The following is a 13,833-nucleotide window of genomic DNA, read 5'->3' on the forward strand; positions in this document are numbered from 1 at the left end:
GACTAGATGGACTCTGGTCTGATCCAGCAGGCTAGTTCTTATGTTCTTATGTTCCCTTGGTATCCCATATGGCCCCGGCACGGTTGAATATTTATTTCTCCTCTCTGAGCCTAAACTTCGCCGGGCCCTCTCTTTAGCCAGATGTAATATCCTGCCCTCTTCTTTGAGACAGGGAAGGGTTAAAAAAGTACCACATCATGAAAGGTTGTGCATTTGTGAGATGTGTTGTGAAGAATCTGTGGATCATGTTTTGCATCACTGCCCCCTTTATACAGAGGCAAGAACGTCATTATTATTGCCCTATTTGAGCAGCACAGATAAATGGACTGACCAGCAAAAGGCTGTTTATTTTTTAAATAACAGCTCTGGAGCCATCCTAGAACAGACTGCAAGGTTTCTTAAATTGGTTGTTAATAAACGATCATAATCTAATTGTGTAATACCGTGTTTTCCCGAATATAAGACAGTGTCTTATATTAATTTTTGCTCCCAAAGATGCGCTATGTCTTATTTTCAGGGGATGTCTTATTTTTCTGTATTCTGTTTGTCAGGCATGCTTCCAAACAAAAACTTTGCTATGTCTTACTTTTGGGGGATGCCTTATATTTCGCACTTCAGCAAAACCTCTACTACATCTTATTTTCAGGGGATGTCTTATATTCGGGGAAACAGGGTATATCATTCTTATTTTTTAAGCTTTTTATATATTTATATTTTTCTCTCTTGTGTACTGATAATATGCCACTAAAGGTTTATTGTATTATTGCAGAAGTTCACCTTGGGTCAGTCACCCTCTCAGCCTGAGTGACCTCACAAGGTTGTTGTTGTGAGAATAAAATGGAGAAAGGGGGAACAACATCAGCTAAAAGCAGAATGTGGGAACTCAACCCTATAAATACTCAGATTTTATAGTGACATTTCAGGGGACTGTCACTAAAATTAAACGGCGGCCCTTCCCTACACAGCATGCTGCACTAACCACATTCACTTGACAGAATAAAATAACATTCTTAGCATCACTTCTTAAAGCAGCCCCGGAAGACTCTTATCCCTACCTGCCAGAAGAAGAAGAAGAGAAGAAGAGTTTGGATTTATATCCCCCCTTTCTCTCCTGCAGGAGACTCAAAGGGGCTTACAATCTCCTTGCCCTTCCCCCCTCACAACAAACACCCTGTGACGTGGGTGGGGCTGAGAGAGCTCAGAGAAGAGCTGTGACTAGCCCAAGGTCACCCAGCTGGCGTGTGTGGGAGTGTACAGGCTAATCTGAATTCCCCAGATAAGCCTCCACAGCTCAGGCAGCAGAGCTGGGAATCAAACCCGGTTCCTCCAGATTAGATACATGAGCTCTTAACCTCCTACGCCACTGCTGCTGGGGAAGACCACATTCACGGATGGGGCCCCAAAGTGGCCCAGAAAAGCACCTCAACAAACCACCACAAACCACAAGCCAGGCTGTGCAACAAGCAGCAGGCAAGGCTGGGCACGCAGGGGCCGTGGATAAACCTTTTATTAATAAATGATTAATGGGCAGTAATATCCTTTAATAACTTCCAATAAAAGGATGCTAGTAGGAGCTTTAGCAAGACACTCCTAACAGATGGTGCTGCCAAGTGAATTACCACACGTGCACCCATGCAGGGGAGACACACACACCTTTCTTGAATAAGGGGTGCCTGACATTCATTCAGTCAGTGCTGCAGAGGGGACAGCTTCACTCTACCGGCAAGGTTGGTTTGGGGGCCAGAGTTGGATCCCTCCCCTGTCCTATACCTTTCCCAGATGATCTCTCAGTATGATTTTCCCTTCACGTGTCTACCTGAAGAAGTCGGCTGTGACCCACAAAGGCACATATTGAAATAAACATTGTTCATCTCTCAGATGCCACCAGAGACCTCTTTTATTCTGTCTCAACAGTTCACTTAATTTATGTCTTGTCGAAGGCTTTCGCAGTCAGAATCAGCCGGCTTCTGTGGGTTTTCCAAAGATGCCAGCTATAGATGTGGGCAAAACGTGAAGAACAAAAACTACCGGACCAAGGGAAAACTGCACTTTGTTTTCTATACCATTTATTTCCCCCCGACTTTTATTCATCACAGAGGGCAACAACTTATGTGCTTAGGCGAGGTACAGCAGAGAGCCTGTTTGTCTGACACATAAACAGAGGGCGCATTCGGAAATCTGCGTGCAGAAAACTAATGCATATACATTTCATAAATATGGCAAACGATACAATTTCAGATGCCAAATTATGAACAATGCATTTTATCCTACTGACAAGACTGCAGAGCACAGACACAACAGTGAAGACAGTGAAGAGAGAAACGTGACCCATGTAAGGGAGTGGGAAGCACAGACCACTCCCAACTGTTCATGAATTGGCAAAGGGAGAGCTCTGTGTGTGTGTGTGTGTGTGTGTGTGCGCGCGTGCGTGTGCGTGCGTGTGTGTGAAGTGCCGCCAAGTCATTTCTGGCTTATGGCACCCCTGTGAACTAATGTCCTCCAAAATTTCCTCCCCTGACCATCCTTGTTCAGATCTTGCAACCATGGCTTCCTTGACCGAGTCAAGCCATTTCCGGCTGGGTCTTCCTCTTTTCCTGCGGCCTTCAACCTTTTCCAGAGTAATTGTTTTCCCCAGCGAGCCTGGTCTTCTCACAATGAGATCCAGGTAACTTCTGGCCTACCTGGACTTTGCCACCCACACACAGGAAGAAGCACCGTCTGCCTGCCTGCCTGCCTGCCTGCCTGCCTGCCACAAGGGCTAGCCCAAGCAGACTACCACCTGTATCTGCAACTACAATGGCATGCTGCAAATTAAGTAATCTAATAAACACTGTAATAAAGTATTTATTGCGTATAATGAAGTGTTAGTGATTAGAGAGGTTGGGCGCGCTGTTGTGGTTTCTCCTGAACCCGTGCCAGGATCACTCAAGGCTGGTTCCGGCAATGGAGGCTTTGGAAGCAAGTTCCCGGCTTTGTTTTGATCGGCATGTCAAGCAATTGAGCTGCTGTTCGAGTTTCTTTATATCACCCTGTAATTGACTGCTCTCTCAAGGTGCAGAGAAACAGAAATACAAACGGTGGAAGCAAAATCTCAGGCTCCGTTGGTGAAACCCTCTGCTAAAACTCCGCCGCTTTTCCAAGAGCTGATTTTAGTAGCAAAGCACACTTTGCAAACAGCTGGAGAAAATGGATTGGGGCTGAAAGGTGGCTCATGTTAAACTCCAGAAGAAAGCTCGATTGACCGGCATATACCTCCTTTGGAGCACCACATTCAGGCTTCCTCAAGAGCCTGTCACAAAAAACAGAAAAGGTGGCGACAGTAGAAAGCAAACACAAATCCAGAAGGCACGAGGTTCTCTAGATGCCCAGAAGCAGCAGCAGAGACAGTGTTGCTCACAGAAGGCCAGGCAGATGCTTTCTGGCCAGCCCTGCTGGGGTCCAGGTGACAAGTGAGGGCACTGCTCAAAAATCCACATCTTGAAGAAGAAGAAGAAGAAGAAGAAGAAGAAGAAGAAGAAGAAGAAGAAGAAGAAGAAGAAGAAGAGGAGGAGGAGGAAGAGGAAGAGGAGGAGGAGGAGTTTGGATTTATATCCCCCCTTTCTCTCCTGCAAGGAGACTCAAAGGGGCTTACAATCTCCTTGCCCTTCCCTCCCCCCCACAACAAACACCCTGTGAGGTGGGTGGGGCTGCGAGAGCTGCGAAGAACTGCAAGGTCACCCAACTGGCATGTGCTGGAGTGCACAAGCTAATCTAGTTCACCAGATAAGCCTCCACAGCTGAAGTGGCAAAGCAGGGGATCAAACCCAGTTTTCCAGATTAGAGTGCACCTGCTCTTAACCATCATACCACGGTGGTGGCCTGGCTTGTCATGCTCTCTGATGACCAAAGACACCTTAGGCTCCTCCTTTCCCAGTCCAAAGGCAACTGACACCACCAGCTATGAGGGGAGCAGCAGGGGAGCATTCACAGGGTGACACAGGATGCAGTTACACACTGGGGTCCCTCAGGCTGCCCTCATCCGTGCATGTAAACGTCTGCCTGCGGATCCAGAGACTTTGGAAGATGCCAGCTGTAGGCAGACCACGCAAAGGCTGACTTTTGAGGCACTTCCATATCAAACGGGGCTCAGACTGAAGGACGTCCTCTTGGACTGTGTGCTGTGAAGATGCTCAGCTCTTTTGCCACCCCATCGCTCAGAGAATTTGGCTTCCAGACCCTCTATTTGCTTTCCGGCTCTTCTCTGAATTCTGCTGAAGTTGCCACGTCCTTCTGAAACAAGGGTACGTAAGATAGGAAGCTCCGGTGGTGGCCACATCAATGTGGAGCAGAAACCATGAATGATTGTTACTCAGAGCAAGGAAGGACCCAGGTATTGCTTGACAGGTAAGGCCTTCAGAGGAAAGGCGGGAAGTAGCCCTCTATCATGCCTAGATCCACTGGGCGCTCTCCTCTCTCCTGCACTGATCACTCAGGAAATTCCACAGAAACAGCGTGAAGACTGCCAAACTTTTCTGCACAACCATGAGAGCTAGAAACTTGATTTTGAAAGGGTTCAATGATTTGCTATTGCTAGCAGCCAAAGGCTGCAACCCAGACAGGCATCAGGAAGCCACCTCTGAGAATTCCTTGCCTTGAAACCCCTACGGGATCGCCATACGTTGGCTGCAACCTAACAGCACTTTACGCAGACACGGAGTCTTTCTCCCTCTCAGATTCCAGATGGCAGAGGACTGCAGGGAACCTGCATTTCACACCATCTCTCAGATTGTGGAAGAAACAGGGAGCAAATTTAGAGAGGCGTTTTCTCCTGGTAGGCTACCCAGTAGCAGCCGCTCTGGCTGAGAACACAGGCAACAGCAATCAGATTTCTTGCGCTTCCGGGAAACCCTGTTCCTCCGTGCCCAAAAATCCAAGCTTGTAATGGCTCCTGGGGACAAATGCACTGCCAAATGCTTGAGCCTTTTCATCTCCTGCACCTCCATCTCACATCACAAGCACTGAGGCTGCCAAGGACGGCTGCTGCTGCTGCTGCTGCTGCTGCTCTGCTTTTCATCTACTCCACTGTGGCCCCTTCTGCAGAGATGGCAGCACACATTAAAGCCGTTTCTTCTCGCAAAGCCACGATCTCAGCATCTGGCATGGAATTTATGCTGTCGCAGCGACTGGTGCAAACACAGGCACCGCTTGGGGGTGCAGGAGAAGCCGGGAACGGCACGTTTTCCTAAAGGTCACCCCGTCACCACAAGAAGCCACAGCTGTTAGAAGGACCGCCAACGGAAGCCCAGCAAACCTCTCTGAAGCGTGGAGAAAACAAATCCAGACAAAGACGCTGCCGGCTTCTCTGTCGATTCCTGCCATTGAAACCTCTACCTGTAGAAATTAGTGTCATGCTTGTACTTCCAGACAAAGGACAGGGCACCAAAGTGGAATTAGTGGCAAGGGCAGCTGATGGAAACTAGCCCAGACCTCATCCTTTAGGCTCACTCTCTCCCCTCTTAGGGCCTAAAGGAAAACAAATCTACCTCCTCAGCTCACTAAAGGGGGATGGAGAACCCTTAAGCCAGAAAGCAACTCAGGTCTGCAAAACTGCAAGGACAATCTGACAGTCTTACGAAGAGCAGGAAAGACTTCAAGGCCCTTGGGCCTCCAGTGTGTAGCACAGAACAGTTACACCAGAGCAACAAGAGTTGTGAGAAGGCAAAGAGAAGCTTATGTAGAAAGCAGATGGGTGCCCCAAAAGGCCTGAACAGTTGCTGAACAGTTACTCATTCCCAGAGTGTGGAGAAAAACACAGGGCAAAGCTGGACATTTTCGCGTCCGCTGTCCTTGGTGCTGAAAAGTCGTGGACTTGGAAGCAGTTGTAGCCAGGGACAGCTGCGTTGCATCTCAACAGCCCTGGAGCGTCTGGTGGCCAAAGTCTGTAGCCCTGCTCTGAACATCTGGGAAAGCCAGGCAGCTGTGCAAATAAGGAAGAGTGGGACCACACAGCTCCCTCCACCAGCCTGACCTGGACATTCACCCCCACCTCACCTCAGATGATGTCAGGAGCCGCCTATTCCACAGGAGAACTAGAACGCCCCCCTTCCATTGCCCGGCTTCCACTATTCCACATGTCTTACTTCTGTTTATTACACAGGTTTCTCTCCTAAAAATGAACGGCAGGTATGAATAGAAACAGATGAGTCCATAACAGCTACTAGCCCAGGGGGGTTTTATTCCCCAGCCCACCTGCACACTGTCCACTTTTATCAGCAACTTAAAGCACACCGAAGAAAGGAGCTTCAATTCCCAAAGCTCAGACCCCTCAAATCATTTTGATCTCAAAGGTGCCACTGGACTCACATCTTAAAGTACACTGACAGTCTGAAAGAAGAAGAAAACCACCTTTTAAAAAAAGTTTGCCTCCATGATCACCAGGAAGAAATTCTCTTCACACAAGGGGGCCAGATTTGCAAGATGGACCAGAGAACCTCTCTCATCACTGGACCGGCTAAAAACATCGAGGGCTGCAGCATCCCAGAGACGGGCAGCCCACAACCCTGGCACACTTACCGCCTGTGCACTGAATTCAGGGAGCATGATGCACGTGGCGCCCACCCATAGTGGGCACAGCAGCTTGTTGACCACCCCGTGGACGTGGTGCAGAGGCAGCACATGCAGAATAACATCATCCTTTGTCCACTGCCATTTATCAACAAGCCCAGTTATCTGGAAGGGCATTGGAGAGAAAACAAAAACATGGTATTAGGAACAGAGGATCCGCTGCACACAGGGCTGCTGTTCGGTCTCTATTAGTTTGGGGGTGGGGTGGGGGGTTTGGGGGGGGAAATACGTACAGGACCCCAGATCTGGTACCCATGACATGCTATAAGCCAGGAGGAGGAGAAAATGGTTAGAAATTAGCAGCACCAGAATATTAGTCCTCATTATGTGTGCCAGACACCTGGGTGGCTAGGCCAGGCCCACCCACGACTGTTCTGTCTCAACCTTTCCCTGCACCCTGGTGGCACGGTTCCTCTTTCCCCACCCCCTGGCTTCCTTCAACAATACTCATCCCCCCCACACCTGTTGGAGATCTTTCATACATCCACACCCCAACTGGTTCCTTTTTCTTAACGGTGGCAACGGCATAGATGGGGCACAGAGAAAGCACCCAAAATAAACAGCCTGCAGAAATTCTGGAGTTCTGGATACAGATGCTTTGGTCCCCTCTCTTAAGCAGTTAGGGGGATGGTTGTTCAGACTCAAGTTTAAACTTTTCAAAAAGAGAGGAACTGACTGCTCGCTCTTCTCACATGTCATTTCGACCTCATTAAGAACATAAGAACAAGCCAGCTGGATCAGACCAGAGTCCATCTAGTCCAGCTCTCTGCTACTCACAGTGGCCCACCAGGTGCCTTTGGGAGCTCACATGCAGGATGTGAAAGCAGTGGCCTTCTGCGGCTGTTGCTCCCAATCACCTGGTCTGTTAAGGCATTTGCAATCTCAGATCAAAGAGGATCAAGATTGGTAGCCATTTCCTGCCCCCGTCCTTTGGTCCTTAGATGCCCTCGCCCCTTCCATCCCTCCCTGTGCCTGTAGGACACACCTTCTGTGCTAGTTGTACCCCAAATGACTTTCGTCTTGAACACAGCCTGGATCTCAATTATCTCCCTGCGCATACCGAGCTCTGATCTGAAAAATACTACCAGCCCAGACTCTGCCAAGAGCGCCCGCGCCCCAGCTGGCAACAATCACAAGAAAAGCAGTTATGTGGATGACAGTTTTTGTTGTCAAAATTTAGTGGATGTGGCTGATGGAAAAGAGACCCATTTCATTATCAGGATTTACAAGCAACAGCAATGCTCACTTTGTGCACCACGAATAGCCAAAGGGGGGCTCTTTGAGCCGTGCCACACAGGTATTTTGCATCCCAACAGTCACAGTTTTATCCACTGCAGGCAGAGATCCTGAACTACACTGGCAGTTGGCAGACCCGTCCTTCTGACTCTGTTTGGCTCAGGGAGTTAATGGATTTTTCCGCCTTGGCGACAGGCAGCGAAAAAGTGAACAGACTTTCGAGATGCCTTTAAAGATGCTTCATCACAAGACGACTGGAGAAGGGAAGCAACTGTTGCCTCTGCTCTCCAGAAAAAAATAACCCAGCAGAGAAGTGAGAAAAAAGGGATGCTGGGGCAGAGGCCTACTAGGAAGTTCTGGTCGCCGCATCTCAAAAAGGATATTGAGGAGATAGAAAAAGTGCAGAGAAGGGCAACAGGGATGATTGAGGGACTGGAGCACCTTCCCTATGAGGAGAGGCTGCAGCGTTTGGGACTCTTTAGTTTGGAGAGGAGGCGGCTGAGGGGGGATATGATTGAAGTCTATAAAATTATGCATGGGGTAGAAAATGTTGACAGAGACACATTTTTCTCTCTGTCTCACAATACTAGAACCAGGGGGCATTCTTTGAAAATGCTGGGGGGAAGAATTAGGACTAATAAAAGGAAACACTTCTTCACGCAACGTGTGATTGGTGTTTGGAATATGCTGCCACAGGAGGTGGTGATGGCCACTCACCTGGATAGCTTTCAAAGGGGCTTGGACAGATTTATGGAGGAGAAGTCGATTTATAGCTACCAATCTTGATCCTCTTTGATCTGAGATTGCAAATGCCTTAGCAGACCAGGTGCTCGGGAGCAACAGCCGCAGAAGGCCATTGCTTTCACCTCCTGCATGTGAGCTCCCAAAGGCACCTGGTGGGCCACTGCGAGTAGCAGAGAGCTGGACTGGATGGACTCTGGTCTGATCCAGCTGGCTTGTTCTTATGTTCTTAGGAAGCAACCCCTCCCCCAACCTGAAGATGTAGGCAAGCGTGAGCTGTCCTTAAGAGTGAGGGGAACTGCTCCAAGCACCCGCTGTTTCCCTACTTCTTCTGCTGCCCTTCCAAAGCAAGCCCCCCAAGTGAGCCCTAATTCAGTAGGTGAAGCGTGAACTCACCACCGCCTGCACATTCTGGTGAGTGCTGAGGACTCCTTTGGGTTTCCCGGTGGTGCCGCTTGTGTAAATGATCATTGCTCCTCTGTCTTTCCACTCTGAAATGGGGCACCTGGCTTCCAAGAGGGATTCTTCAACTGGTGAGCACTTCCCAGACTGTGGAAGGGGCAGAATGGGCACCCGGAGCCCATCAGCACTGGGGGCCATCTTCTCCAGGTAACTTTCCTCAACAACCAGGAGAGCGCTCTGAGAGTCCTTGATGAAATACTCCAGCTCTGAAGCAGGGTGCTTCCTATAGAGAGGGACAGCTACGCCCCCACTCATCCACGCAGCCCACTGGGCAGTTACGTAGGAGGCATCATTGGGGCACAGGAACGAAATCCGCTCACCGTTCAGGTCTCCGCTGGTGCATCCCAGCTTCTGGCAGAGTTGCTGGGACAAGAGGAGGCTCCGTGCGTACAGGTCCTTGTAGGTATGCTTGCCATTCTCATCAATGATGGCGACTCTCTCCCCAAAGGCCCAGGCTCTGGTGAAGATTGGGGCAACCTGCCCATAACAGACTGTCCTGCCGGTATGCAGGCCTCTGTGGACACAGAAAGCCCACCTGAGTCCCGAGGAGCACCTTCCCCAAGGAGAAAGGCTGCAAGCAAGAAACTGGACTCTGCAGATTCTGCCAGAAAATATCAAGGGGCGCAACATTTCACCCCTGAGTCTCTTGTCCAGATGCAACACTAGATAAAAAGAAATCAAAGATCCCTGTGAATGATCCGCCTTGAAGTGGAACCAGAGAGACAGTCCACAAGATGCCCACAATACTAGAACTTGGGTCACCTGTGAAGCCGATAGGTAGACAAATCAACGCAAATGAAAGGAAGTCTTCCTTTTCTCAGAGGGCAATTGCCTTGTGGAACTGACTGCCACAGGATGTGGAAATGGACACCACCCAAAAGAGTTGCATGAATCTACCGAGGATGGGTTTGGCTATTAGCCATGATAGCCAAATGGGCTGAGAGGCATGGAGGATATGTAGATCATGGCCAAATGGAACTTCCATGCTCAAAGGCAGCATACCTTTGAATCTCAGTTGCAGGAGAACAAGAGTGGAGAAGAACTGTTGCCCTCACCCCCTGTCAGTGGGCTTTGTGCTCTCACATGGCTGCTCACTCTGCCAGGACAGAAGGGCCCCGGGCCCAAGGCAGCAAATTCTCTTTACGTACTTATAGTGAACCACAAAGGCTTTGAGGCTGATGGGCAGGAAACAAACGGGGCTCAGTCTTTCCATGGCAATAAATGGAGGAAGTGAAATAACCCAGCAGAAAGCACGGGCACAAAACAGATAGCCGAAGGGGAAGGTTTGCAATGTTTTCCAGCTTCCAGTGGATTCATCTGGGGGAAGACATAGCCGTGGGATATTATAAGCTCAAAGTCTAAGCAAGGCCTGAGTGGAAGAAACGTGAAAGACTGGCTGGGCTCACAGGCAGCCGGAGGGATTTATAGAGCCGTTTATAACCGCCCTGCAATTAAAATTCTGCTTAAAACTGAAAGTATTTTGAGAGTCTCTGCATCATGGAACAAGGTTTGGCTTTTTGGCAATATCCAGTGCTGCCACCAAAATGTATGCGGGCACCTGTGCCGAGCTGTACACCTTCTCTCCCCCAGTTCTCACCTAAAAACCCAAAAAAATTGTTCACATTATCCTCATCCACTTTTTCAGCCAGATTCAAAGAAGATGCTAACTTAACCCGGGAAGCTCTGTGGGATTTGAACCAAATGTGTCCTGCACCAATGGAGGGCTTGCACCTTTGCACCCTTTCTTCTCTCGAAGCCAGCTTAAAAAGACAAAGAGGAACAGAAAGAGATGAATGCTGTTCACAAAAGCCTTCTCTTAACTCTGAAGCCCCTCCCCCCCCCCGCTACAGTTGCCAGTTAAGGTATGCGCGAGAGCTGTCAAAAGGGGTGCTAATTGGGAGTGTGTGCATTTTCCCATGTGCAGGGAGTCATGTCATAATGGGACAAATGTTCCAGTGAGGTTACACTGGAATTGGATTCCCCAAGGATTTACACCGTACCTTCTGTCTGATTATGCCTACCAAGGGCACACGCGCAAGATCACCTGGCACAGGTTATTTTTTCAACACTCTTTAGCCGTTCTGCTTGTGAAAGGGTGCCTAATTCCCTTTCGAAACACACCACAGGGATGCAGAGGAGTCTAATCCACTTTATGGGCTAGTGGCATATTACTATATAAACCCGAGGCTCCGTTTCTTTAATTTAGCTAATTTCTCACTGTTATCATTGACACACGCGAGGCAGTTCTGCAGCTGTATCCAGCCAGATAAGCACCGTGGCTCTGGGCTCGGAATAAATGGTCCCTGTCATGCTGCTAAGTCCAACTGCTTCAAAATTATACGAGAGATATAAAATGTTAACTTTTGGTGGGCTAGTTTCTATCAGCATAAAATGTTCAAGAACAACATTAAGTTGGAGCCGGGGGGGGGGGGGGGCAAACCAGAAGCTCAGAGAGCAGGTGGCCAGAGGCACAGGTCTAGCAAGAACCAGGTGGGATGATGCATCTCGGCTGCGTCGCCACCACGTTCCTTTTGCAGGTATGCGCGAGCAGCCATCCTTGGGGTTCAGTAAAGTCAAGCACCCAGCCCTGCACAAGCAGAAGGGGCCCGGGGGTGGGGTCTGCCGCCCCTCTCCGACGTCGCCCCTAAATGAGCACCACCCCCAGCAGCCAGCCCAGCCCTCTCCTTTGGGGGGAGGGGGGGGGTCTCCCGGTCCGAAGGAAGGAAAAGGGGGGAGAACCGACTCAGAGCTCCCCTAAGGCGAAGCCCCCACTTGGGCGGGGAAGGGGGCATAATCCCCCCCCCAATCAGTGAGGGGGCGGGGCAAGTCCTGCCTTTTGCCTCTGGGGGAGCAACAGAGAGAAAGGGAGCCCTCCCCCCACTCCGGATTCGACCTCCACCACGTGCCCCCCACTTTTGCCCTCACCTCCGGGAGCGCCGGAAACTGCCGTCTTGCCCGCTGGTCCGTCGCGATCGGAGTTCCCCCCGGAAACTGGGCGCCGCCACACAGGTTCCGGGGCTCATCTGGGCCGCGCGGGGGTCCCTCGAGGAGGGGGAGCGTTTGGGGCTCGGGGGATGACGCGGTGTGCAGTCACCGGGCTTTGATGTTTGTGGGTGACGTCACAGCGCGGCCAGGATGTCCCCCGGGACCAGATCCGCAGCAAAGTCGCCCCGCAGAACTGGCAAAGGAGGATTTGCTGGATGTCACACCCCCGCCCCTCCATAATGGACATGTCCTGCTGTCATTTATTTGAATGAGACCAGTTGGCCATTTTAATGCCTGTTAAAGGATGTTGTATTTTTCTTTTGCACTGGTCAAGAGTTGCACTGTTTGGTATGATATTCACTTGCGTTTGCATGCATTCTGCATAGCCTGAGTGTCGTGTTTTTTGACACACTTTTTCCTTCCGTTTGTTTGCTTGAGGTGTGCTACATTTTTCCTCTTTGGTTTTTGGTTCAAAACTCACAGTATACCATGCTGTTGTAACCCCCATGCCCAGAATGGGTTCGCCCAGAATGGGTTGACCCAGTAAGGGGTGGAGACTCGGAGCAGCAGAGAGGCTGAAAGAGCTCTTTTGCAGAAGAACAAGGCTACCAGACTCGGACCTTGATTTCTATAAGCCCTGAACACCTTGTTAAGGTAATTTCAATATTGTTGGGAACTACTGGGAAGGTAGTTGTTGTTTTGCTGTGTTGTAAATGTTGGAGTTTATTGTTTCAGGGTTTCTTTTGTGGTTGTAATGGGTGAGAGTTCTCCTGGAGACCTTCATCATGTTGCAACCTGTTCATCAAGCCCTTGGAGTCTTCAGGAGCCAGCCAACTTGCAAAGAAGAATTTGGACTTGGCAATATCAGTAGACTGTAAATAGAAGGACTTGAAATGCAACCTGAACAGGACCTTGAATTGTAACGTTAAATGTTGATGTTTTAAAAGTGTTAATTGTAAAGAAAAGTAAACCATTTTGTTGTTTAAATTTGGTTCTTTGCAACTCATTCCACAAGCTGAGGTTACACTGTCAGTGGTGTAAAGGATCATGCCATATTTTTACTGGCCTGCATTACATGGTTATTGGGTTGCATAAGGATTACAAAGAAATTTAACTAAGTGCTTTGGACATATCAAGTCAGCTCATTAAGATCACTATGTATTCTTTGTTTAACAAAAATCTGATTTTTCATAATCTCCAAGGAACCTTACAGCACATTAAAAATGTCAAGGAAGGCACAACAAATGCTCTTCTGTAGGTCCTTTTCTAGACTCACATCCTACAAGAATCTTGCAACTTCACCATGAGTCCGCTTTTGTACTCTAGCATTCATTTCTGCATGACTACTGAGAACAGCTTGCAAAACTGATCAGAAAAGAGACAGACCCTAAAGGCTTAGAAAGGAAAGTGCCAATTAAGCAACCCTCAAGAGCTTTGTGATATAAAGGTCTTGTGATTTTTATTATTTTTTAAATATTTTATTAGATTTATTTTGTGCCCTTTCTCAGCCGAGGTCAGGGTAGCTGACAACATAAAAATATAACAATCTATTAAAATACATAATACAATTAAAAACCCATCATTTAAAATTCCCATTGGTATTTCATTCCTTCAGCAATGTGCTGGATGATCAACTGAGAGGGAGGAACATGAAGGGAACAAAGACAAAACCCACACTAAAATAGCTAAAATTAAGAATAAATAACGTAAATAAAACGAGGCTAAGAATGGGAATAGGGAGTTCAGCAGTTATATAACCGTTGCTGTCTCAACAGTAAGCCTGGAGTAAGCATCTATGTCTTTCAA

General features: G+C 48.8%; 1 protein-coding gene across 2 annotated transcripts in view; it reads right to left on the minus strand.

The window, feature by feature from the left end:
* ACSF3 (acyl-CoA synthetase family member 3) overlaps positions 1-12,094 on the minus strand; it is a 56,142-nt gene extending 44,048 nt beyond the window's left edge. Inside the window, exons 1-3 of one of the 2 annotated variants that reach the window (XM_048515144.1) lie at positions 11,968-12,094; positions 8,977-9,704; positions 6,553-6,708 (exon numbers count right to left, since the gene is read on the minus strand). In XM_048515144.1, the coding sequence (XP_048371101.1) occupies positions 6,553-6,708; positions 8,977-9,672 (852 nt within the window). In that variant the 5' untranslated portion in view covers positions 9,673-9,704; positions 11,968-12,094. Of the gene's footprint in view, positions 1-6,552; positions 6,709-8,976; positions 10,803-11,042; positions 11,472-11,967 lie in introns of those variants that run through there. The other variant, XM_048515146.1, reaches the window with a different exon arrangement.
* Positions 12,095-13,833: the final 1,739 nt, after the last annotated feature.

This window comes from Sphaerodactylus townsendi, linkage group LG14 (assembly GCF_021028975.2).
Source record: "Sphaerodactylus townsendi isolate TG3544 linkage group LG14, MPM_Stown_v2.3, whole genome shotgun sequence".
NCBI lineage: Eukaryota > Metazoa > Chordata > Lepidosauria > Squamata > Sphaerodactylidae > Sphaerodactylus > Sphaerodactylus townsendi.